At 40.9% G+C, this 25,229-nt stretch overlaps 1 protein-coding gene across 1 annotated transcript in view; it reads left to right on the forward strand.

Annotated features, from left to right (window-relative positions):
* Positions 1 to 25,229, forward strand: part of fbxw4 (F-box and WD repeat domain containing 4) — a 53,465-nt gene that overhangs the window by 23,308 nt on the left and 4,928 nt on the right. Inside the window, exons 6-7 of the mRNA XM_088635659.1 lie at positions 10,321 to 10,386; positions 23,532 to 23,672. Coding sequence (XP_088491785.1) covers positions 10,321 to 10,386; positions 23,532 to 23,672 — 207 coding nt within the window. The remainder of the gene's footprint in view (positions 1 to 10,320; positions 10,387 to 23,531; positions 23,673 to 25,229) is intronic.

The raw sequence follows: 25,229 nt of genomic DNA on the forward strand, positions 1-25,229 counted from the left end.
TTCAGTGAAAGGCTTCTGCAGGCATGTAGGCACTTGTGTGTGGCTTTGAAGACAAAACCTTAGGGAGCATGCTGCATCTTTGCAGTGTCGCTTTCTGTCTGTGGCTTGATTGACCTCCACCACGTTAACAAGGCCAAGCCCAGCTCTTTCAATCAGATCAGGCTCTTGCACACGTTGCGGACAGCCTCTACTAACGAAGAGAGCAAAACCCATTTCCTCTGTGGGCAGTGCACCCAGGAAATGATGGATTGACCCTTTTTTGTGGTTGGGTGAGGTACTGTGGAGTCACTGGCTGGCCTTTTTCTGTCTTTTTTGGGGGGGAAGGGTTAATAAAAAGGGAAGCAATTAGCAGGTCACTGAGGCAAAATGTTGTTTAGTTCTTTATTTTTTTGTGGTTTGTTTTGCAACATTTTATGGTTTCATCCCCTAAGAAATTAAATGTGCTCTAGGCTGCACACAAGCTTTGCAGATCTGGCTGATTCTCCTTACCTGGAATTTTGATCATGGAATTTGTGTTTCAGTCTAGTTTAAGGTCCTTTTTATTTAATACACCCTCATTTGAATTTGGGCTGTTTTCATTCTTTCTATTCACAAAAACAAAATAAGTGCAGTGAGTCAGGAAATGTACTGAATGCTGTTAGCCACCATTTGTTAAGTTGTTATACCAATATTTATATGTTATGGCAGCTTTTAATTTTTCTTTGTATGTGTAGTGGTTACATGATTGTACAGTACTTACCAAGATTCACATTTCTAGGATATGTTATTAATAATGAGCCTGCTACATTTTATAAAGTTAAAATGGAGACCTCTATTGAAAATTGGCAGAATGGTGACTATTACATGTCAAGTATCTATATACAGTAGCTCCACTACATGATGACACAAAAGAAAAGCCATAAATTACCCATTGTGGCTGTGCAGTAATGCTAATTAAATCTTGCCAAAGGTATTTTGACCCTCACTATTGTAGTTCTAAAAATCAAAATTGAAAATTACACTTTAACAGGACAATGAAATTGGGGACTAGTGACTGTTTTTTTTTTTATATGAACAGTGACGGTCACAAAGGTACAGCTATCTGACTTTCTCACTGACGTATCACGCTTGTTTCTTTTTGATGGGCAGAAGAGATCACTGATAAAACCTTGAGCCCTCTGCCCAAGCTTGGCTGTTTTGCTTTTTCTGGAGAACTGAAAGTTGTGATAAAAGTAGTCATGTGGAGAGTAAATGATTCCAGTATTATAAGATCATGATCACTTATTCCTGCTAAGGGTTATTCAAACCACAACCTAGCCCAGAAGTGTAGGTTATAAGGAAGGGCAATATCATATAAACATATATATACTGCTTACGATGTACTAGATGGGATGCCAGCCCATTGCAGGGCACATACATAGAGACACTCATCAACAAAGCTCCATGATTTTGGATTGTTTGAGGAAATCCGAGCACCTGGAGAAAAGTGTGAACATGGGGAGAGCATGCAGATGACATACAGAAGGTGTTCCAGTCTGGAATTAAACCCAGGACCCAAGATCTGTGAGGCAGCACTGCCAACCACTACACCTCTGTCCCACCAGCCAGATTACGCTAATGAAAATCTGGATCCACTTTTTATGTGGTGTCTTTCCCAAAATTTTTAATATTCAGTCAGTTGTAGAAAGACTGACACAAAGACGTGAAGCACTCTTAATATTTAAAGGCTGGAATCTCAGTAGGTTTGTAATTTTCAATATGGTTACAAATCTTACTGACTTCGAGGAATTTTTAGATCCAGGTGGAACCAAACCAGTTATCAGTGGTAGAACTGGTAATGGATGCATACTATTTAAATAATTAAAATTATACTGAGGAGGTTTAACTGATTTCCTCAATGTCTTGGGTATTGTATAAGAAAATAGGTGCCTGAATCTAAATATTAAAAGTTACTGTAGGGCCCCCATGTAGCTTAATTTGGATCGCATGCTGACCTCTCTAGGGTACTCATCTCAAGTTTGAATGCATGTTGTATCACTAGGAGACTGTGACTCCCCGAGCAGTGATGTACAGATCTGGGATTTGTAAATTTAGTCTGGCTTGGGGTGGGGATCTTCTGACCTCTAGTGAAGTAGCATCAACTGCAGGCTCATAGTGACGGCAGTGAGGAATGCACCTCTCTTTCGGTCAGTGCTCAGCCTCCTGTATGTCCCTGCTGAGTTTGTAAAGTGTCAAAAGCTGCACGCCTTGAAGCATCGGAGGGTAAGTAGAGCCTGTACACCTTTCCTCGTTCTCTAGACCCCGTTTTCTCTGTGATTCCTAATCAGGAGGACATGATAATAAAGAAAATACCAGGGGAGTATATACATTAAAAGACACAGATGCTGTTTAGATCATGGAAATATTTAGTTTATCCATCTGTTATATTCAAAGACGGATCAATTAGGATTAACAAAAATGTGAAATGTTTAAAAGAGACTCCCAATAAGTAATGGGCGAGCACTTCTGGTGGCAGATACACACTTCTGAACTGATACCTTTATCATCCAAAGACAAGCAGTAGCACCCAAATGTGTCTCTGTGTCTCTGCTACAATGCCAATGTGGAGTGTCTCTCGCATGGAAACACAAGGCATGCAGGCTGAAAGAATTCATTTAGAAAAGAGACACTTTCTCTCTGAGGGAGTCTTGTTTCCCTTCCAGCCCTGTATGCCCAGGTGTTGGTCTAGGTCTCTTTTCTTTATCGGCTTCCCCCTCTCCCCACCCTGTCTGAAAGCCTTCTTTCCCTTCTATATGGCCACACAATGAGACAGAGGAGATAATTATTCCCATTCATGGGAGCTTGTTCCCTATTTAAAGCAAGCTAGACAAAATAAAACTTCTTTTCTTAATAAGCTGCTTGTCCCACAAGCTCTGCGTGAAAAGGTTTCTGGGAGGGAGCAAGGGCCGCTGACTAATTTTCTTAGACTAAGCTGGCCCAACTGGCTTAATTGGGGCTTTTTAACCTGGCCTCACCTGGTAGTGAAGGCAGTGACTTCCCGCCCACCTTTCTCTGAGAGCTGCACCCTGTCGGCACATCGACATGGGGTAAGACGTGCCCTGTGGAGAGAGGGGCGGGGGGAACAGTAAGGACAAGACGCCATTGTTTCCCAAAATTCACCACTGGGGCAGACATGGCCACAGCAGGTGAAGAAATGAAAGTGGGGAAATTTGCGAGGTAACAATAGCCGGAATGTTTTTTGTGGTGAGGCAATTTGGATATTGCACTGAAGGAGTAGACTCGCTTGAGGCGTGAAAGCAGGTAACAGAATGTAAAGCAAAATCTCCTTGAATCTCAGGTTTTGTAGGTTTTTTGACATTACTGATGAAAACATTTCTCAAAATACACACAGTGGGGCATGGAACGGGACGTTCTAATTTTTTAATTACAGTAAAAAAACATTGGCCACCAAGATAGGCTATTGCTAGGCTAGTTCAGTGCAGAGTGCTAATCTTGAGTCTCCATGTGCCGTTGGTGGGGCAGGTAAAAGGTAGGGCCACTGAAAGAAAATTCAACAAACCGTGATGGGAATGTAGGATATTTAACCTTAATAATTTATCCAGCCATATTTGAACAAGAGGAATATTGTGCTGGTGATAAAGAAGTCCTGACATTCAGGATTTTCTGGCTTAAACCGTTCTTTATTAAATCTGATTTAAAGATGAGCTTTTATGTTCTGTGCTTAATTCCAATGAAAGCTGTAAGAATCTCATGAGTTATCTTAATAGACAAGTGGGTCACGGGCCTGCTATTCCCATGGTTCTACATGGTCTGTTTTAAAGCAAAGAGTATTAGGCAGTTATGGGTGTCTAATACTGATTGTTTTGTGATATTGACAGCTAGAAAGGAGTTTTTAAAGCATTAGTAAGTTTTAAGACAATTCTTTATCTTTCTCGCTGTGTAATATATCTAAATTATAGAATGTAGTAGTTCAGGTGGGTAGCTGCGTCAGCTTGCGTAGGCTGCAAAGGAACAAGTAATACGTTTATTCCATGCTAAAAAAAAAAAAAAAAAAGAGAACACAACGTTTCGGCCGTGGAGCCTTCTTCGGCCACCTGAAGAAGGCTCCACGGCCGAAACGTTGTGTTCTCTTTCTTCTTTTTTTTAGCATGGAATAAACGTATTACTTGTTCCTAAATTATAGAATGTTACTGTTCATGGAGAAGGAGGGCAACTGTAAGCTGCCTGTTCCAGATCTTGAAGTCCATGGAAAGTAATAAAAAGGCTTGACACTCTTGGGAAAAAGCAGGACCTGTTATGTGTTGGAATCTGTGTTGGTTTGGCCCTAACAATGTTGTTACTGTTGCAGCTCCTTTCTCAGCGGGGGCTGAATTAAAGTTTGTGTGACCCTGGCACTAATTTCATGCTACACAGTACCTCAAATAATGATGTCAACTGATTAGGTTACCAAAACGGCAGTGTCGGCAATGAGCCCCGACATGTTCTAATGATCTGGAAGCAGACGGCAATTTTTTTTCTTTTTTCCCTTTATGGGTGAGGGTTGGGGGAGTGGGGTGGGGGCGGTTGGAGGGGGGAGAGGGTACCCACAGGTGGTGAGAGAGACTTTGACCTTTACAGCTATAATATCACTGTTTCACAGGCTTTCTCAGATCCACTGGGGCTGCCCCATAAAAAATGGATTTAATTGCACTAGTCTATTTTTCTTTTCCATCTGTTTTTTTTTTCTTTCTCAATTAGACTCAGCGAAGGATGAGTAATCGAAGTAATAGAGTGTAATAAGGGCCGCGAAGAGAGAACCAGTCCCTGCCCCTATTGTATCTTGTGTCACAACAGGTCAAAGGTCAGGGTGCCTGCATATTCTGTTAGGGCACGTTGCCTTCATTGGGACAAATTAGTTTACCCAACAGTAATTAAAATGCCAGCACAGGCCGGGAGAGCTGAATGCGCTTGATGGGCTTTCCACTAACCGAGTTGACAGCTGCCATGGCTGTCTCTGCCAGTCTGCTGGGGCCTCCAGTGGAAAACAAGCTCAAGCCACCAGCTAAACCAGGAGATTGTTCTTTTTTCCTATCTCACTCTGTCTCTCTTGCAGTCTTTCTTTGACTGTCCACTGTGTCATCCTGAAACCTCCCTGCTGTCTTCACTGTCTTTCCAGTACGGTATTTGTCTCCACTGTTGCTTCAGCCATTTCCAGTTGTTTTGTGTCTTTCTCTTTGACTTTGCTTGATACCCCTTTTCTAGGTGATGTGATCCTGTATTCAACATTGCCTGCAGAGTAGTTCCTGAAACTGTGAAGTTAATCTTTTTGGACTTTCTTCATATCCGTTTCTTTGGCTTAATGTTTTTTGACATGTTTAAATGATTTTGTAAACTCTATTAAAAAACTTTAAAACTGCTATGTGCTGAACATCACACTCACTAACTCTGCCTCATCAGCCCCTCAGGCAGAATGTAAGGACTAATGCTGGTCAGAACCCAGTTTAACTCCCATACTTTTACATTTTAGCATAAAGTGGATATTTTTGTTTATTGTGGCTATATTTTTTGCCAGAAGTGAAATGCGATGTCCTCACACAGTTTTCAAATGAAATACTGTACATGTAGCATACAGTGCGTGAAACCATAATGGTTAATATATTTAATCACCCTGAATCCACAGGGACAGTAAGTACTTTTCACTAAACTGGGAAGCAGTGACATTTCAATTACAACCAATTACTTTTTCCAAGGGGCAGTTGGAAAATAAACACTGACAATGAAGAGTCCTGTTAACACGATGTCTCTGATACTCTTGCATTCCCTTCGTCAATACTTCAGGTAATGTTACTTTGTGACCCCTCATTTTAATTTATTAAATGCATCTCCTTCCCCCAAAAAATGTCATCCTCCCCTTGTTCCAATCTTGTTTTCCCTGCTCTCCTAGGGAGGTGTTTTTCCCCAATCACTCATCATTTTCTAACTTTGTCTTGACTTGGTTTTGGAGCCTTTTCTGTGTCTTGAAGGGTTTGGTTGTTAAGTCCAAGCCACAGTGGCATTCCAACCTCACCACAATCCTCTCTTGTGGTGCTGGAGGCAGGATAGATGTTAAGCTGCTAAACTGAAAGGTTGTTTCCAGGCAGTGAGTGGATTTATTGTATGTGTTGTTCAGAAAGCAAGAGTAACCTCAGTGGATCCTTCTGTGTCATTAGTTTTTGTTCAGCTGGTGGAGTAATTTCATATTTTTACAACCATGTATAAACACCAAAGACTGCTGTTTGTGTAGGTACTTTCAGTCTGTGTTCAAAGAACCAAGTCAAGAGTATTCTAGAATGCTTTGTTTGGTCTTTCCCAGACAAACTAAGTGAAGGTAAAAATAAAAATATCAAACCTCATATCCTTGTCAAATATATTAAGCTTGACCACACTGCTTAACCAGACTTAGACAAGGTTGAAAGCGTTCTCTAGCATGTGAAATTTGGTCAGAGCATAGTCCATATGTGAAACGCAGCACTTTAACAGGGAACAGAGTAATCCAGAATATCATACCTTGGCTTAGTTAATGCCCATTCATAAAAATGTGGACAGAACTGAGTTAAGAAACTATAGAACAATCAGTGTTATTTCTGGTACTGTTAAAGTTATGGAAATGTGACTTCATTGAAGAATAATTGAATAAACTTATGTAACTGGTTAACGAGAACTCAACAGTGCACTTGATTAAGGGGCACCACCTGTAACTGGGCTGATGTAAGCAGTGGTATGCTACAGGCACATCTATTTTAGGTCCATTGCTTTGAAATCAATTTAAATTTAAGATGAGGTTAGAAAAAGATCATTGTAAAATACAAAGATAGGTAGCACCTGATTTTTAGCACTGATGAGTGCAAAGTGATCCACATTGACAGCAGGAACTATATATACCACATGGCTGAGTCTTAGCAGAAGGACACTAAATACACAGTTTGTGGTTACAGAACAAACAATATGCAATTTTAAATTTGAGAAGTTAGCTAAAGCTTTGCAATGCAGTAGTGATAATCTATGTGGAATTTTGTTCAGTTTTGGTAACCATACCACCAAAAGGATTTTGTTTGGATATCTGCGGATATCCTAGCCTAGCCTCATGGAATTGTCATCTATAGTCTGGACTGGTTAAGAAATCTAAATCTCTTCAATCAAAAGGTCAAGTGCAAATTTGATCTAAATAAAAACGTAAGGGTTATAGATAGGGGTCAAGCCAATGTACTGTTTCACGCTCTGTGAGTGAAACAAAAATACAGGGTCACAACTGGAAAGTAAAAGGGTGTTAATTTAGGATGAAGAATAGGAAGAACTTATTTGAAGTGGTGGGTATCTGGAGCAGGCTTCTGGTCAGGTGTTTAAAGCCCAAATTCCTCAATAAATGGCTAGAATAAATTGTAGATTCAATACTAAACTACCAAGCAAACAGCGTGGTGGCGGAATGGTGTATTTTGTACAATTCTCATGTTGTTCTGATTCAGTATAATCTGACTGGCAATTAAATAATTTCCAACTTCATTGGTCTCTGTAAGGAAGGAAAAGTGTTAAGGCAGGAACATTGCCCGAGTGTAGGTGGTCTTTAAGGTAATTTCAGAGCATCTAAGTAACGGTAACAACAGGGTAAAAGCTATTGGTGTCTATAAGAGCGGAATGGTTCCCTGTGTGAAGAGAGAAAGCAGTGCAGTCCTGGGTTAGCCGCAGGTAGCAAGGGAGGGGCATGGTGCTTAATGGAGAATTCTATTGCTAGGGTGAGCATCAGGTGCCAGGCGCTGTGAATCTGCGAGACCACAGCCAACACTTGTACCTCTGTGCACAATGCAGGGAGGGGTGGCGATTTCTCCGTGGTGTGCCTGGAGCGGACTAGGGCCTGGCAGGGAAGCCAGTGGGGAGGCTGTAATCCTCAGCCCAGGCAGGTCAAAACCGCACAAGAGATTAAAGCAACAGTATCTCACCCCCCCCCATCCTCCTTCCCATTCGACATACCTAGCTGCTAATTTCAACCTGTCACCAAATTCAAAGAGGTGCCGAACATTTTTCTTTCTTTTCTTTCCTGAGACTGAAGGTATGTTTCTTTGACATTAAACTATTTGTCTGCATGAATGATTTTTTTTTCCTTCACGGAAGAGCTTATGCTTTGTCACCCTTTGTAATTTTGTATCTCTGGTCATTTGTCAGGCCTTTCATTTCTTTTATTTTTTTAAAGCTTTCAGTAACACTTAAAACCAACAGTTCTGCCTAATTGATGATTAAGAGGCTAAATAAAAATGACTTTCAGATCTTTAAGGAGTTCTTTTTTTTAGCTTTTGATTTATTTTAGCTAAGATTGTATGTAAGAACTATGTCTTCAACAGAGCATCATACTTTTGTTATAAAAATACTTATTTGATTGAGCATTGTGGAAGGAAAAAAGGTTTTGATTGATATCGAATAAGTCTCTTTGGATTGGGGCATCAGTAAAATAATGATAAAACTTAATTTATTGGCCGATGTGTTTTCACGTTTCATGATGTAACCATTTAATGCAGAATTATCTAAGTTGCATTAAAATATCATTTATATAAAATGTAGGTTATATTGTTTTGGTGAATGAAAATCAAACCACATTTTTGGGAATCTTGAGTTGAATTGTCTGAATTATTAAATTGCAAGGATGGATCGGTTTAAGGTTCTTTTAATATAGAAACATGGACTTTTTAAGGTCCGATTCAAAGAAAGACTAGACTGGTGTAATGATAAAGTCTTTGAGACAATTGCACTGCTTCAGTCAAGAGCCACACAATGGTTGTCCGAGGATGAATGAGCCATTTTACTAAACATGCGGAACCCTTCTTTAGCTATAGCTGCTAAGTCACTTCCCTTGTCCTTTGTTAAAGACTAATTTGAGGCCTGACGAGCTAGAGTTGGCATCACTTTAAGAGATTTTGTCACTTTAAGACATATGATACATGATCAATGGTTGTCCTCTAGTAACTGCTGTCCTTTAATTTTGTCTGATATTCTTACAGTTAAAAAATGTTCTGCTTTTCATCACTTGGTGTTTAAGTGCGAATTATTTGTGATTGCTTGACGAATTGAGGTGATGACTATTTTTCTGTCTCTGTGCTTCCTGATTTTGGTTTGTTCACTCAGTCATGCAAAAAAATCCATTATTTCTTCATATTTCTTCGTATATAGTGTGGATTATGTAATTTGTCTAAGCAGTTCCCCGGATTTCATTCAGCTAAAACATAATCAGTAGGTTAAAAGGGCTGACAACCCAGCCCAGAATTTCTGGTTTTCAACAAAATTTATATTTCTCAGGAATATACAGTGTGGTGTATATGGTTTGACTACCACATGATTTGTTATTTTAAAGATGGCGCCTGTTTTAGGTACTGTCTTGGACTTTTTACCTTTATGTTCTGGGGCATAAGAAGGTACAGATCCACTGGGAACCTTTACTACATGATCATGACCCCATACTTAAGTCTCACAGTGGTGCCAACTGGGCACTGACCTCTTGGATTCAGCATTCCCTTCATGTGCCAGGGTTGTGATCTGTTACAGCTCCGTAGTGTTCAGACTTTCATGTCTGTTACCGTTGAAAAGAAATGTTTAAGAATATGTTTGAGTAGCAGTGTGCCAATTATTGGCTTTACCAAGCTGTTAAAGAGCATCTAGTTAAGATGTTTTTATGTTTTGGTATACCTTTTCAAAACGTGTTGAAGAGGTGTCCTTTACGTTTTAATGTAGCAGTTATTTTAATACTATGGTTGTACTTTCCAGTACACCTACCTTTAGAATATTAAAAAAAAATACAGCCATCCTGTGATTTGTTGTCACTCAGTTTACATGTTCATAAACATGCAGTTATGGAGAGCTTTTCACTACAAGGAAGGTGTGTACTTCATAGCTGAATGGAAGAAGGCATCCTAATAACATGACCTCCTGTTACAGCCTCCTCCATAAGCTCCTCAGTGTGTTCTCAGGATTTTTACACCTTTACCTTGTAACCAGCTACTAGGGCAGATGGTGATGAAGTTTTATAAGAGAGCCATGGTAATTCTTACTTTGACTATTTGGTGCTCAGTCAGAATAGAAATAAGTGATACTGGGTGATGGAATGAATCAGAAGGTTTTATGTGTGAAGTATTGGAAAGTGTTCGAGGAATGGCTTACATTGGTAAATCGAGAGGGGGGTGTAAAGTGGTTCTCTGCGTCTCGGTTAAGCCCCGTGTCCCTCGTGCCTGACCGTAGGGTGGGAGTAAATTGGTGCGAGTTGCGAGATGGACCTCGGGCTGTGCGCTCCGATCACTGGGGCAGATGTGCTGACTGATGGGTTTCTTTTCTGCCCCCCTGCAGCTCCTTTGTGACTGGCACCGCCTGCTGTGGACATGTGGCCCCCCTGCGCATCTGGGACTTAGAAAGGTAACTGAGCAGCAAGCATACAGCTTTTTATATCGGAAGAAAACGGCAGAATTGTATCTCGTTGACGTCAGTGTTTTCTGTTCTGTTCCTCTCAAACTTGTCATTATTGTTCAATGTACAGAAAGTTCCATTGTTCATCATCTATCTACCCCATTGATTTATTATTGTAGCAAACATTTTTGTAATTCTATCTTCCTGGGGTCATATCTTCCCATTCTCCCCTAAATCCTGTTTTGTTTTATTTCTATGGCATAAAATGATTTGCTGGTTGCTGGCTATCTTCTAACCAGAAGAGCTAAAGATACTTGAATTCATTAACGGAGAAGAGTGGTCTTAACTGTATAGAGAGATCTGAGTTTGCTCAGATTACAGATTTGGCATTCTCTCGCATTTTCATACTGAAGTATAGCGGAACGATATTTTCCCTTAATCAACCAAGTCATAATTAAAAGGAAAAAAGTCACAACAAAACATACTAATTTGGGAAATTTTCTGACTCTAAATACTATCAGTAACTTCAGTATCAGTAACAGTCCGTGTTATCAGATAATATATTTAACAAGGTATCACAAATGCACACCAAGATTTTAAAATGGTTATGGAACAGAACAGATGAGACTGAAAACACCAGGGGTGGTAGGATCAGAGATCAATTAAAGTGTAAACTGTTTTAATGTAATTGCCAATCCACTCACTTTTGGGACCTGTAACTTGCAATTTGTTTTGGGGTGGTTCAAAGCAGGTATGAAAATTCTGTTTGTGAAAGCTAAAGGCTTAAACTTGATACAGCCTGACTAGCTTGTGTAAATCCTAAGCTTTACCTGCAGAATTAAATGTTTAACACTGTGTTCGGGGGGAGAAAAGAGAGTGGAGATTTGTGCAGAAAATGACAAGGAAATTGCAGGAGGTAAATGCTGAAAGAAGGGAGGGGGGGCACCTTTCACTGGGGATACAGCAACTCAGACCTATTCTTTCTACTGCTGGGTAAAAAATAAAATGAAGCAGTAGAAAACAGGATTAGGGTAATGAACAGACAGGATTTAGTTTGATCTTTCAATAGCAGCCAGTGAGTGACAGTGTGATGGACACAGTTCTCAAATGCAACACCACTGGCAGATGTGCTTACAGCTAAATAGGATTTCTCACCCAGCCCAAGCCCAAAGGCTTGTTTTTTTTTTTTTAGAAGAATTTCCACCATATTCTCAAATGGATCATTCATAGATTTAAAAAGAGCCAGTGGCCATATCCGTTAGTTTTACCCTCCTCAGAAAAATGTGTATGGGTTCAATGCACAGTGGTCCTGGGTTTTGCATGGGTTTGGGGTTTTGGGCAAACATCCGAGACCGTCCTTGGCAATTGGCAAATGTGTGAACACATGTTTCTGTGGCGGATAATTTTGGAATATGATGTGTAGTTCTGGACTGTACGCAGTAGACATAAAGACAGAATAGTTTTAGTGGGGTTAAAATATGGATTTGTTATAAGCGGACTAAGACTAGGATACGCAAGCTATTGGAATTTTGGCAAAACTGGGAAGGTATAAAACGGAATTTAAAAAGTAATTGGCGATTGCAATATTAAAGTTCTCCTGAAATTAATTTTTATTTTTTGAACAGTGATTTTTAAACAGGACTGTGGGCTTGTTTTAATAAATTGCTCACCAGTGGCACATTTTGACTTCAGAGTGCCAGCCGTGTAGTAGAGCGCGGAGATTCTTTCTGTGCTCTGAAGTTTTCGACAGGGGGGTCATATATTCGGTCCGACTGTAGCCGGGCTTTTGTTTAGATGGGGGGTCAGCTAGGACATCCCTGGCTATCCAGGCAGCAGAGGACTCGCAGAAAGAAGCTCAAGGATTCCACATGTGTGCCCCCCACTGTAGACGCCAAAACCTGCTGCCAATGACGGGCACGTCCCTGTGCTATCAAGATGCCCGCTGCTGTGCTGGTCATGCCCCCAAGCATTCACTTTACCAGCTCTGATCATCGTGAAAGAAGAGGGGGATGAGGGGGAAGTTATTACTGCTGTTATTATTAATTTATTTATAAAGCACCTTTCCACACCCAAGGACACCCTACTTGGTGAGAAAGAAAAAAAGTACACGAGAAAGTAAAATGGAAAAAAAAAAGAAAGCACATACAGGTTTATATAGATAGAATGTAGGGCATGGGCCCTGGTAAAAAGGTTAGTTTGGAGTTTGGATTTGAAGACCGTCAAAGAAGTTGTCTCTCGTGGAGTCTGAGGAAGGGCATTCTGTAACAGTGGAGCAGTGACAGCAAAGGCACAGTCCCCAGATGCCTGTGCTTTAGTCCTGGGTACAGTGAGCAGAGGACCAGCCTCAACTGAATGGAGCCTCCAGGAGGTAGTGTAAGCATGAAGGAGTTTGGAGTTGTATGATGGAGCAAGATTGTTTAAAGCCTTAGAAGTCAGTAATCCCATATTGAATATGTGGCTTTATAGGCAACCAATGTAGAGACTTAAGTGTAGGAGTGATACATTACTAAGGTCTGGTGTGGGTTAGAAGACTATTGAATATTGACTAAGAATATTGCCACTTACTGAACAAGTATTAGGGAGTCCATAGAGTAAAGAGTTGCAGAAATCGAGCCTGGGTGTTATTAGTGCATGAATCAGGCACTCCGCATCAAGCATTGATAGACATTGCCTTATGCAGACAATTTCTGAGGTGAAAAAAAGATGTCTTTGTGCATAAGAAATGTGTGTTGCAATGGGGAGTCTGAACACAGTATGGTTTTTTTATGAATACATCATTAGCCATTTGCTGGGTTAAGCTGTTGTGTGCCGTAGGAACAGCCGCACTTACAGTGTGCTGGCACAGTCCCTCCCGTGCACCCGCTCCTTCTCCCCCTGTTTTGTTACAGATGTCAAATTTGTATCCCTTTTATCTGTTCTTGTCCTGTAATCAGGTACACCTTGTTAGCAGTACAAAGCAGTTAGCCGCAGCAGGGCTCTTTGACTCTTTGTGCTGGGAGTGCATGTTATTTTTTTGTGAAATAATGGTGGATGGGGGCTGCGTTTTTGTCTCTCTTATGTGGGCTGAGCTGTGCCTGCCAATCTCCCAGAATCCTGGGGACTGCCCACCCCTCATCCTTACGGTCTACCTAGCAGCAGCCAGTACCTCACATTTCCACGTGCTTTTTCATGACTGGTTCTTAAGCCAGCATGACACACTTTGCCCTCTTTAGTAGGGTACCCAAAACAAAAGCCTTCAGTCAAGTTCCTCTAAGGATGTCAGTGCTACAGCAGTCACAATTATACTATACAAAAAAAAATAGATTCCTACAGTGTAATGCTCAGTGACAAAAAAACAAAACAAAATGTCCTGCATCCTTTGGAGTGAGGCATTGCCACCAAGTGAGGATGTAGTGTTGTGTGATGTAGTGAATTGTTTTACTGCATAGTAGGCTTAAAGGAGAAATGGCTATTTGAAATAACTGGCTGTAAGAAAATAGGAGTAACTGCTTGTATGTAGGAGTATTCAAGATGAGCAAAAACCCCACTCATAGTGCAAAATCGGCCAAGTGCAAATTGGGCTGGGTGGGATACAGTCACAGCTGGGTAAGGGAGGTCCTTGAACTGCCGCACGACAGCAAGCCCTGTTTTCTGGCTGTGAAGCCAAGAAGTGGTCAGAAAGCAATCTACAATTCAAAATTGGGCTTGTAGGATATACAATGGGCAGGTAGTTTTTTTTTTTTCTCCAAAAGGTTAGAGAGGATAGGGCCTACTTCACTAATTTCACATTTGCATTTTGAATAAACAGGACAGTGGCTGAATGATTCTTCTATTAGAAATTCCCAGCACAAGCAGGTGTTTACAATATGAAAGGGGGTTGCTTTCTTTTTTTATGTGTACTACCATGTTATTGATTGTTATTGGAGTTGAAAATGCCGTTCTCTGCGAGTCTGTTTGGGTTAATATAGAATATTCCCTTTGTAAAGCTGTGCTTGGGGTTCTTTTGTCTGAATTAGCTACAGCAGTTAGTCTTAGTGCTTTCCATAATCAGATTTGTAAGAAATCACAGCAGAAGCTGGGCTTTTATTTGATATATTATGGAGGTTCGTGAGACAACAGGTATTTTCAAACTTTTGTTTTTCCTTCAGTGCCGTTTGATAACATTTCAGCCCAGTCTTTGGAACAAGATAAAAGTCTGAAGATGGGGGCTGTGTCTTTTGTTCAGCAGTTGTCACAAATACAGAGGAACAGCCTTGTTCATTACAGCCATTGTTCGCAGCCCAGACAAGGCTACCACAGATTCCTTGCAGCATTTATTCTTGTGGTTTGGTTTTAACGTTTCAGCCACTCACTTTGACTGGACTTGTGAATATAGGACTTATTTAATAAATTCCTGTAGAAGGATTTTGAATTCTAACAGTAGAAGTGCCCTTCAAAGCAGGCTTAGGTATGCAGAGAATGTCTAAACCATGACTATAAATCTATGCTACTGAGAAGGAAATGTTTGGAGACTCCTGCAGTAAGCAAAAGCCACTTTTCATACTTGGGTGTGTTTATCGTCATTTCAACAAGATATTGAATTTTTTTCTTTGTATGTGTACTGACATTGTAAAAGGTCTTAACACATGGGGTGTTTCTGCAGTATACCAAGTCTCATAGAATGATTTCCTTTCTTTGCAATTCCACAACAGTGTGAACAAACGTGAATTTTATGATCCAGCTGATCTTGTTGACTGTATTGTGCTCTAAAAGTCTTAACAGTGTACGTCACCTTGAGCGCACAGATGCAACCTTCAGTTTTCATTTCTGTGTAGGTTTGTGACTAGGCTCTCCTGATTATGGATGAAGAGATTGAAACAAGTTTGGTCACTGAGTGCATATTTCATCTTTATTTCAATTTCCATTGCCATATGACAAGCCAAAAGATATCAATAATGCCACTATTATAGCAGTGTTCTGCCTAGACTTACACGTTAAGCATCAGTGGCATCTTCAATACTGAAGAGAGCAAGAAAGGTTTCAGGTTTTCTGACGCCCAATCTCTGCACAGTAGTGTAGAGTACTGCTTAGTATAGTGCTCTGGACTGGAAGATTGAGAGCTGACATTTTGGGTGTTATGACTGTTATCTTGAGCCAACTACTTCACTCCAGTTACTTCAGTAAGATACCCACCTGTGGGTGGCACAGTGACACAGTGGTTAACATCACTGCCTCTCAGTGCTGGAGCCCTGGGTTCAGGTACCAAGCCGCTATCTGTGCGTGTTTGTATGTTCTGCCCCTGTTCATGTTGGTTTTTACCTGGTGCTCTGGTTTCTTCCTACTGTCTGCAGACATGCTGGCTTCTGGGAATACTGGCCCTGGTGTGAGTATGTCTTGCAATGGACTGGTGTCCCTTTCAGGGTGTATCCTGCCTTGCACCTGTTGCTTGCAACCCTGCCTTGGATGTTGCAAGTGGTTAGAAAATGGAAGTGTGGAAGACAAACACCAAACTATAAATGTAAGATGGGAAGCATTGAGCTTGAAGAAGCTACATATAAAAAATGCACTTCCATGTTGATGCATCATTAAAAAGACTAGCTTTTCTCAACCGGTGTGCCTTCAGACACGAACAGTTTGCCATAGAAGTTTGGAAGAGTCATATTTGTGGACAATAAAACATTGTTTTTTTATATATATATATATGGGTTTTTTGGAGTAACAGAACTGTTGTGCTGCACGTTCAGTGTACACAAAATGGAAGACTTCACATGGAAATTGTTTTGTGGTGCAAGTTTTTCCAGATTTAAGGGACATAAAAAGTCTCTCAAAGAGGCTGAGCTCTGTCTTTCATAAGATGACTATGCACTTCAAGGCAAACTTAATTTAAACATAGAAATAAGTTGTTTATAGTATTAATAATAACATGCTTAGGCTGGTGACGTGTACGTGTTTCCAGAAGAGTGCAGGTGCTTCAAAATGTTTAGTGGATGGAAAAGATTGAAAACCTGTTCTAAGCAATATGGGGGAGCTAAGAAATCATAGTTAGCATATATTAATTGTAGACTAAAGTCCAGTGGTAATAAAATTGCGCAATTCAATAGCAAGACCTTTATATTATTATAAACGGTTTTGTCACCACATTGCACAAAATAATACACTGATGACTAGAATCTGTCAAAAGTGACAGAAAAGGAAGCCAGGCTTCAGATAAAGTTAGCGACAGCAATCTTTTCAACCTTGAACAGAGCAGACTGTGAGTAGACTTCATCCGAGTGTTCACAATCCTCCAAGGCATTGGACTCAACCCAGTGGATAGGAAGCACTGTTTGTAAAACTGAGGATTACGGGAGTGTAAAACCTTCCTTGTTGTTGAAGCCGATACCCTGGCTTCTTTCAAAAAGCAGCTGAATGAGATCCTCCGATTAATTAGCTGCTACCAACCAAACGAGCGAGATGATCTGAGTGGCCTCCCTCGTTTGTAAACTCTGTTCCTTCAAAGGAAAGGCCAGGTATCCCTTAAATTTGGCCAGCTCATCCACAAATGTTTCTGTTGGCTTTTCAGCACTGTTTGTTAGCTGGAAGAAAAAAGAATAGGAGCTGCATCTGAAGGCTAAGATCAGTCGAGCCCTCATGTTCCAGCATGGCAGCTGACAGACTGGTGTGGAGCTGATTGAAGTAGCATGAGGGACAGAGGGGGAGTGATTCAAGAAGCCATTAGCATCGGGGGGAATTTTAATCAGCCGTGCATAAAAAGAAACTGTAGAAAACCTTTAACAAAATGCCTATTGAGACGCTCTTTTCTTGTCAAGAAAAACCACAACAAAAGTATAAAAACACATTTTAGACACTTGCGGTAAAAAAGTACCACCATTTGCATTACGAGAGGCAAAAAGAGTAAAAAAATAGATTCAAAAGGGTATCTGTTTTTTTTCCACGGCTTCCATTTTTAAAGTCATGTTGGTTTTGTTTTGATTGCTTCCATGCCACCACAAGGGGTTTCCACTGTCACCTCTGTATTTTGTACTGCCCTAGGAAGCTGTTTCAAAGTATCCAAGTTAGTTTCAGGGTTTCCAAAACTTTATCAAGCCTTCTGCCACCTAATTGGAATTCCAAAGAATGGAGTTTTCCTAATTCTAGTGAAAAAGTTGTGATACGAGTTGCGAGCAGCATTATCAATGTGCTTTAACAGAGCAATAGTTGTAGCACTGTTTGTAGTAAACCTCTAATGGAAAAAGTATTGTTAGACTAGGAATGAAATAGTGATATAATGGATTTATTGATTATTTATTTCTACACTTGATGGTAAAAACCTATATATGTATATATAAGTGATGCATAAAGTTATCTGCAAAATTAGTATGATGGAAAATGTTTTGCGGACTAAAGTTTGCAATATGACTTTTAAGGCTTTCCTATTCTTCTATAAGGCAGTGGATAGTTTCATTGCTGCTTTAGGTCAGCTGCTTGAAGTAATGTTTAGGGCTCCGGTATTAGGGCTTTACTCCAGAATAGCCTTCACTGAACATCAAAGTATAAGGACCTTAATTCATTAACTTAGAGGTCCAAATAAAAAAAAATGATGCCTGTATTTCCCAGTTTAATAGCTTCCCTTCAAAATAAGATACTGATCTGGTAATTAACTGGGACATTGTAGGGGGATAACACTTCTGAAATAAAAAAATGTGGCATTTGCTGTTGAGTAAACATGCCTGTCAATGCCTGGCTTGCTGTGAAATGCTCATACCGAATGGAGCTGTCTGGTCTGCCACTGAAACAAAGATTTGACAGGGAGGAGATCTCATCCAGAAAGCCACATTGCAATTAAAAGAAGCACAAACGGCTATTCACGCTTGCCTAACAAAATTTCTCCTTAGCTGAAGGGCACTGATTATACAGCCTTCCAGTTAAAAAGTCTTTAGTTGGATTCAGTTGACCCTTTTTATCGTTGCTTTGCAAACAAAATACAACTCCCTCAGCTCTGGAGCTTGACTTCATTGTGAAGTGTAAAATCAGGAAACGGCAACTCTCATTGTTGAACTAGTTCTTAATTTAAAAAGTTTTTTTTTCTTTCATATATTTTTTTTCTTCTTTTTTTTTTCCTCCTTCTTTATTGTATCACGGCCTCTGGACATCCATACATAATGTTCCCACACAAGTGGCGCTTTAGAAAGAGCCCCCCAACTTTTCACAAGGCCTTTGCTCATGGAGAGAGAAATACAAAACTGGGTGGGGAGGGGGTGAAAGAACAGCCCATCAAAGAATCCCCCTATTGAACTGTGCCGGAATTCCTCAAATTCTTCACCGCAAAAGAGGGTTAAATGTCTGAATTTGGGGGTCGCCATGTTATACAAATTGCAATCTAATTGTTTTTACAAGAACGCGTGTGGCATTAAAAGGTCTCCATTGTCTTCCCCAACATTCCAGGCTATTATTTGTCAGTGGAGAGCTCCAGGACTGGGCTAAATTGGTCCACATGCAGAGGGCGCAATGCCATTTCTGTTTGTTTTACGGTATGAAAAGCCCAGTGGGGTCCTTTATGTACCTGTCTGAGGCTTTTTGAAGAAACTGACTGTTTCCCATAGCCTCCCTGTGTCAGTTTATACACTAAACTTAACCTTACAAGAGCAATAACAAAAACTACCTCTATCCTATAGCCCCAGCACCCAAAGAAAATGTCCTCCTTTTTTTTAGACCATCAATTCACTAGTCGGCCTTTTCAACAAATGTGTGTGTGTGTGGCCCAGATGTTCCGTAAGGCTAAAGGGAATCCCAGGGTGTCAGAAATTCCAGGTCCCAGCAGTCTGGGGAGAAAGACAGATAGTTGCCACCCGGAGAAACTGGGTGATACAGAGCAGCTTTAAAATCCAGCTTGACTGAGTCAACACAGAATTTCACAGTCACCCAAAACTCAAGGGAAGAACCCGTACTGCACAGAATAATCATGTGTAAGGAGACTCCCATGTTCCTCTCTATGGTGGATACCTGTTTATTACCTTTCCACCTCATCACTGACAAACCAGAGTCCCGAGTGTGTGTGCCTCATCATGCTCATCTGTTTTTGTTCCAGTTCTTCTAGCACAAGCAGTGAGCAGTGACCATCTCACAGGAGAGTGCTTCAGTGTTTAGGTATCCTTTCAAAATCCTTTTAAGTGAGTGTAAGATTGCGGTTTGTGAGTTAACATATCAGCTTCCAAGACGGCGGGTGGAAGGGACAAATATAGTAATTAAAAATGTTCTTATGCAGTCCCTAATAACTGGTGCCTTGCGGTCCTTGTTATTGGCCCTTACCCTGTTTTGGATGTCTGTTTGTGATTAGTGCGTACTAGAGGACGTTGCAATAGCCTGGCAGGAAGGACCAACTTAATTGCAGGTGTGAGTCGTTTTCAGCCTTACGTGTTGTATATGTCACTTTATTTAATTTCTACTGTCAGTGGTTTAAGCAAAGATGGAAAGATTGTTTTGATGCATCAACACTATCATTTAAAAAAAATCTACTTAATTCTTGAGGTGGAATTTATTTAACCAAAAATAGTCCCTGTGACTTTTTTCCCTAGCTGTCTGACCGTACAGATAATATGGCTGTGTGCCTTATAGAAGCATCAAAGTCCTCTCGGTTTGTTTGAGTTCTTGAAGTGTTTGTGCACTTTTCCACTTGTCTCCACTTAATAACTAGGAGGACTTAGTGTCAGCTTTTTAACATTGCTGAAAAGGATTTCCATGCTGGTCACAAGAGAAGTGAGTTAGGGGGTCTTTTTTTCCCCATGTTAAGGTCACAGGACCATGATTGAAACGTTTCAACGTGCATTTCTGTTTGGCCGCCTGTGTCAAGATAATCGCCCTCTCTTGTATTTCCTCTCTCAAGTGGCTGTTCATAGTGTTCAATCCCTAAAATGTGGTGCTGCTGTTGTCCACGTAGTGTTTGCTTTTTGACAGCCAATATCATCTGTGTGCAGACTCCCACACCTGCAACTTAAAAGTGTTTAAAGAGACACCCTTGAAGTATGACACCTTCTGGTTAGGCTGTTAAAACCACACCTACAATGCATTAAAAGCAACAATAGAGTTGCACTTGGTGATAGAAATACAGCTAAAAAGCTATAACTAAGTATTGTGCAAGGCTGTAATAGAAACTTTTACACCAGCTATATGCTGTATGTATATTTGCATTATCAGAGTTTCTTTATTCATTAATGCAGTGCCAAAAGCAGACTCCAAAGGAAACTTAATTTAATAAAAAAGTCAAACATGGAGGCAATCTCTGCTGAATCAGGAGGAAAAGCCAACTGCCTTTCCAAACAGGATAGTTAGAAAAGATTATACATTTATCTTCAGTTGTGTTTCAAGAAGGAATGCCACCACTGGCCTAATGACTTAAGATGCTTGTTTTGCTTTCTTCCCCTTAACTGCATTGACATCAGCTAGGAAACAACCAGGGCAACTACCAGTTGTGTGGGCTTCTTTTTATTATTGTTGTTTTTTTCTGGCTTTTTTTTTTGTTTGAAGTTCCGAACGTCTAAAATGTGTCTTATTTTTGTGTTATCGGTTTTCTCTTCCTTTCATCTTTGAGTGTCCTGAGTAGAGGGAAGGCAGGGAGGGGGGTAAGAGTTGCATAGGGGTTGAGATAGGAGCTTGCACACCACCATGACACAGCAAAGGGCTGTTCGTGGTGGGCCTGCTGTTCACAACCCAGTTCCTCACTGTGAGGGGGCACTTGTACCAGCAAATACCTTTCGTCTCCACCAGCAGGGCCTGCACTTTATAGGATTCACAGTGGCAGCACTTTGACAGCCAGGCAGCTTAAAACTCCCTGCTTCTTCATCAGTGCACTCGCCTGGACCCCTGGCCAAGTAGACTAGGTTTCAAGTTCAAAATCGGCCTCCAGGACAGATGTCTGTACCTGTGCTGAAGACAAGGAGGTTATTTTCTGAGTTAATGCGCAATGCCATATTTGCGTGTCAAGACATATCAGCAGCAATAAACTGCATTAATTGCTTAAAGAAAAAAAAAGTTTATTTCCACAGTTCTTGAGAGACTTTGCAACATGGCTGATTGTGTGTCCTTCCTGGTGGCCGCATGTTTTGATACATTGTCTTGTATCCATCTGTCTGTTCTCTAACTGCTTTATCCAGTGCAGGGTTGCAGGGGGAAACGGAGCCTAACCCAGCAAGACAGGATACCCCCTGGATGGGATGCCAGTCCATTGCACACACACAGACACAAATCTGCATGCACTCAACCCAGAGCCAGTTTTTACAGAAGCCAATTAACCTACTGTACTAGGTTGTCTTTTACTGTAGGGGGAAACTGGAGCACCTGAAGGAAACCCACATAAATGCTGGGAAAACATACAAACTCCAAGCAGATAGCACCCCAGGAACTGAACTTGGGGCCCTGAGGCAGCAATACTAACCACAGCGCCACTGTGCTGCCGTTGTCTTACAATGTTTTATATTTCTTCATGAATCCAGTACCATCAGTACTTTTTTGACATACTGTACGCATGTTGTGTTCTGTGAAAAGTTAAATTTCATTGTCCATTCCTCATGGAGCAAATGTACAGAAAATACAGTGTATAGCATGTATTATACCATAATATACAGGATGATTAGTGATTGCATTTACCACATTTGCACTGTCATTACTAATAGACTAAACATTTTATAATCACCATATATCTAATTAAAATCCCATCTAATACAATTCAGTTTTCCATGTAGTGCCCTTCATATTCACCCCAGCAGGTTTTATAACACCAAAACATTTTTATTAGTGCTTACGGATGTTCATTTCCATTGTTATACTAATGATCTCTGATGACGCAATTAGCCCATTAGGACTGGGAGGAGATGGGAGTGGTTCTTTCCCTTTAATGATGGAGCCGCTCATGAGCTGAAAGTTGTTTCCCAGTGAAGCCACCACAACCTATGGTTTGTCCAGAGACCCCATTGCTGAGAAAGCCCATGTCCAATAAGCTCCCTCCTGGAGCGATGGTTGGGGATTACCAGTCTGCCCTCGATGTTGAGGCCAGTAGGAGAAGCAGTTGTGGGGGGCGGTCGCTAGGGACAGCCGGCTCCTCTAAATAGTTGCTAGGGACCAGGTATCAAGGGCCCATAAGTCACACACAGTCACGGTCATGGAGGGAATTAAACGGCAACAAAGAAATTGTTATTCTACATAATCTGCTCTTTGGAGTGTAGGCTGAGGAGCGAGCTGGGCCCAGCAGGCTGGCCTAGCTGTGATCAGAGAAGCGTGTTGCCTACAGAGAGAGCCCTGGCCCCTGGTTTCTCTCATCTGGGAATGGACCGCAACTTCTTTATTTTGTTCACTACTAATCTGCTTTCTGAGTGATTTCTGTGACACAAAGGTGTTTACTTATTTTAACATCTCCTAGCACTTGATTTCTCTTTTGTGTGGTCCCCGGTCGTTGGGAGAGGCACCGAGTGGGGGTGGTTTTGCGTGAGGATTATCTCGGCGAATTAAGGCATTTGCTCTGGAATAAGGCCTCAGGAGTCAGACAGTAATGAGTTAACTGAGACATAAAGAAGCGAAACCAGTGTCTCCATAGCCCAGGTGTCTATTACATCCCACAAAAAAGAGAAGACTGTTTAGACACATCATAAGAGGTTAGTATTGTAAAGCTTCCAAAGCAATTAAATAGCCATGTATTAAGTAGGTTTAATACTGAATTTTGCTTTAAATTATGCAAAGCTTATTATTAATCGGACACATGAGGGCTACACATTATTTTGCCGTGTGTGTGCTGAGCCTTTAAGGAATCAATAATGCTTTTTCTTCCTGTTTTCACAAAACATGGAATAGTTGATGTCCTTAGTTGTTCTTTTAAAAGTCTTAACTCCTAGTAGATACAGCAAATCTCAGTCTTGATTCTGATCAGAAAATGAGAACTGTGTAGAGTGAGGCATTTCCAGTTTCCTGATAAACTTTTTTTGTCCTCACTGCATTAACACTTCAAGGAAATTGAGTCTGGAGAACTTTGAAAGAAACCCCAAACACACTATGAGTCAGATTTTCAATCTGCATGATGTAGATCAAGTGTGAATGTAAACCAGCCACAAATGAGAGACTTCTGGGGCAGTTGGTTCAATGCGGTTCATTACTGGACTTCAGTTGGCAAACTATGGTGACCTAATGGACGGACCTTCCAGTGTCCTCAGTTCTCTCTCTCTCTCCCTCAGCTGCCAGCTGCTGTCTTGCCTGGGAAATGACTTTCGGCGGGGTGCAGGAGTCCTTGATATAGCCTATGAGTCTGCTTCAACCCTCCTCTCCTGCGGCTATGACACCTACATACGTTACTGGGACATCAGGGCTAGCTCCGAGTAAGTAGTGGGGTCCAATTCCTTCCTTCAAGGAGAACTTTGTCATCTATAACTCTTTTGATCTTGCAAGTGTTGGGCAGGTTTGTGCTATTTTTCTGAAGGTTTTTAGGTGCTGAGAGATACTTACACCTCATTTTTTTTCCCCTGACACTATGTAGTCAAGCAGTACACATGTTGTTTTAAAGCAAAATGGGGGTATTGAAACTTGAGTGACCAAATGTAGACCTACATGTAAAAAAGCCAGATTAAGTAAATGTATGTATTCTAGTTAACAGACAAGCGCGTTTTTATTACTCTATTACTGTGACCCTGTGACTGTCTTGTTTCACTGTGAACGTGTATCACGTCCTAACACCATGAGAGTGTACCTAGACAGACCAACAAAGTCTGATGATAGACCATGTCTGGATCTGTTTAGAGTCCCCTTGTGGAGCCCACATATTAATCTGTTCATCCATCCATTCTTTTTTTAACCACTTTATCAAATACAGCTTTGGCAGATACCTGGAGCCTATCCTAGCAAGCAATGAGTACAAGCCAGAATGCACCCTAGATGGGACGCCGGTCCATTGCAGGGCACACAGACACACACATGTACACGCTCACAGTGGGGCGCGTTTTCCTATCAGCCCGTTAGCCTAGCAGTATGTTTTTGGACTGTGGGAGTGTGTAGTAAATTACAGTTTGATCCAGGAATAGGAACACACAAAATCTATTTTTTGTTGCTTTTTATGTATTGAAGATGACGTGTCTTAGACAGGTAGTGTCATGGGATTTACAGCCTTCCACTTACTGTTTGGGGCCCTTAATCGGAATCCTATGGGACTGGCGGTCTGATGGCTGCCCCAAAAGAACCATGTTGGTGCTGGGGAGCAGTGAGGCAGGTGTGTGTGTTTAGTGGGGTTCCACAGTGTGCTCACACAATTACATAAACTCAGTGAAGTAACACAAATGAGATGTGATTGAAAGAGGGCCCTAGAGAGATTGGAAGATAAATGCTCCCTCTTTAGATATCAATAATTCACACTGAAACCAGGGGAGGCCAATACATGCTTGATCATCAGATAGTCTTTCATCTTGTCCTCCTAAGGTCTGTTCCAGCGCAAATGTGAAGTGACTGAGAGGAAACTGGGCTCAAGGGCGATTGATTGCAGTTGATATCACAAAAATAAACTACTTACAAAAGTAAATCTTTCCACAACTCTGTAATTAACTTGCTTATCAATACTTGTTTCCTCTCAAGTGCTTTTTGCAAATGGTAGTAAATTGTGACTTATGAAATATCTAGTTATTTCTAAAGACAGTCTGTAAGGAAATTAAGAAAATATGTGGTATACTTTGTGTAGTACATACATGCAAAAAAGGTATTTTGAAGACATGACAAAAACAAAGCTGGCACTTTCAAATATTCCATATTTTTCCAGTGGGCTTTAAAACCCTGAGTATTGTTGTTTCCCAGTCCTGCTGCAAAGCAATGCTTTCAATTGAGAATATTTGTATTCTTTGATTGTAATAGCTGTATGTAGCTTTTAAATGGACAAAACCACTACATTGAAA

Source organism: Lepisosteus platostomus, chromosome 6, assembly GCF_059453375.1.
Source record: "Lepisosteus platostomus isolate fLepPlt1 chromosome 6, fLepPlt1.hap1, whole genome shotgun sequence".
NCBI lineage: Eukaryota > Metazoa > Chordata > Actinopteri > Semionotiformes > Lepisosteidae > Lepisosteus > Lepisosteus platostomus.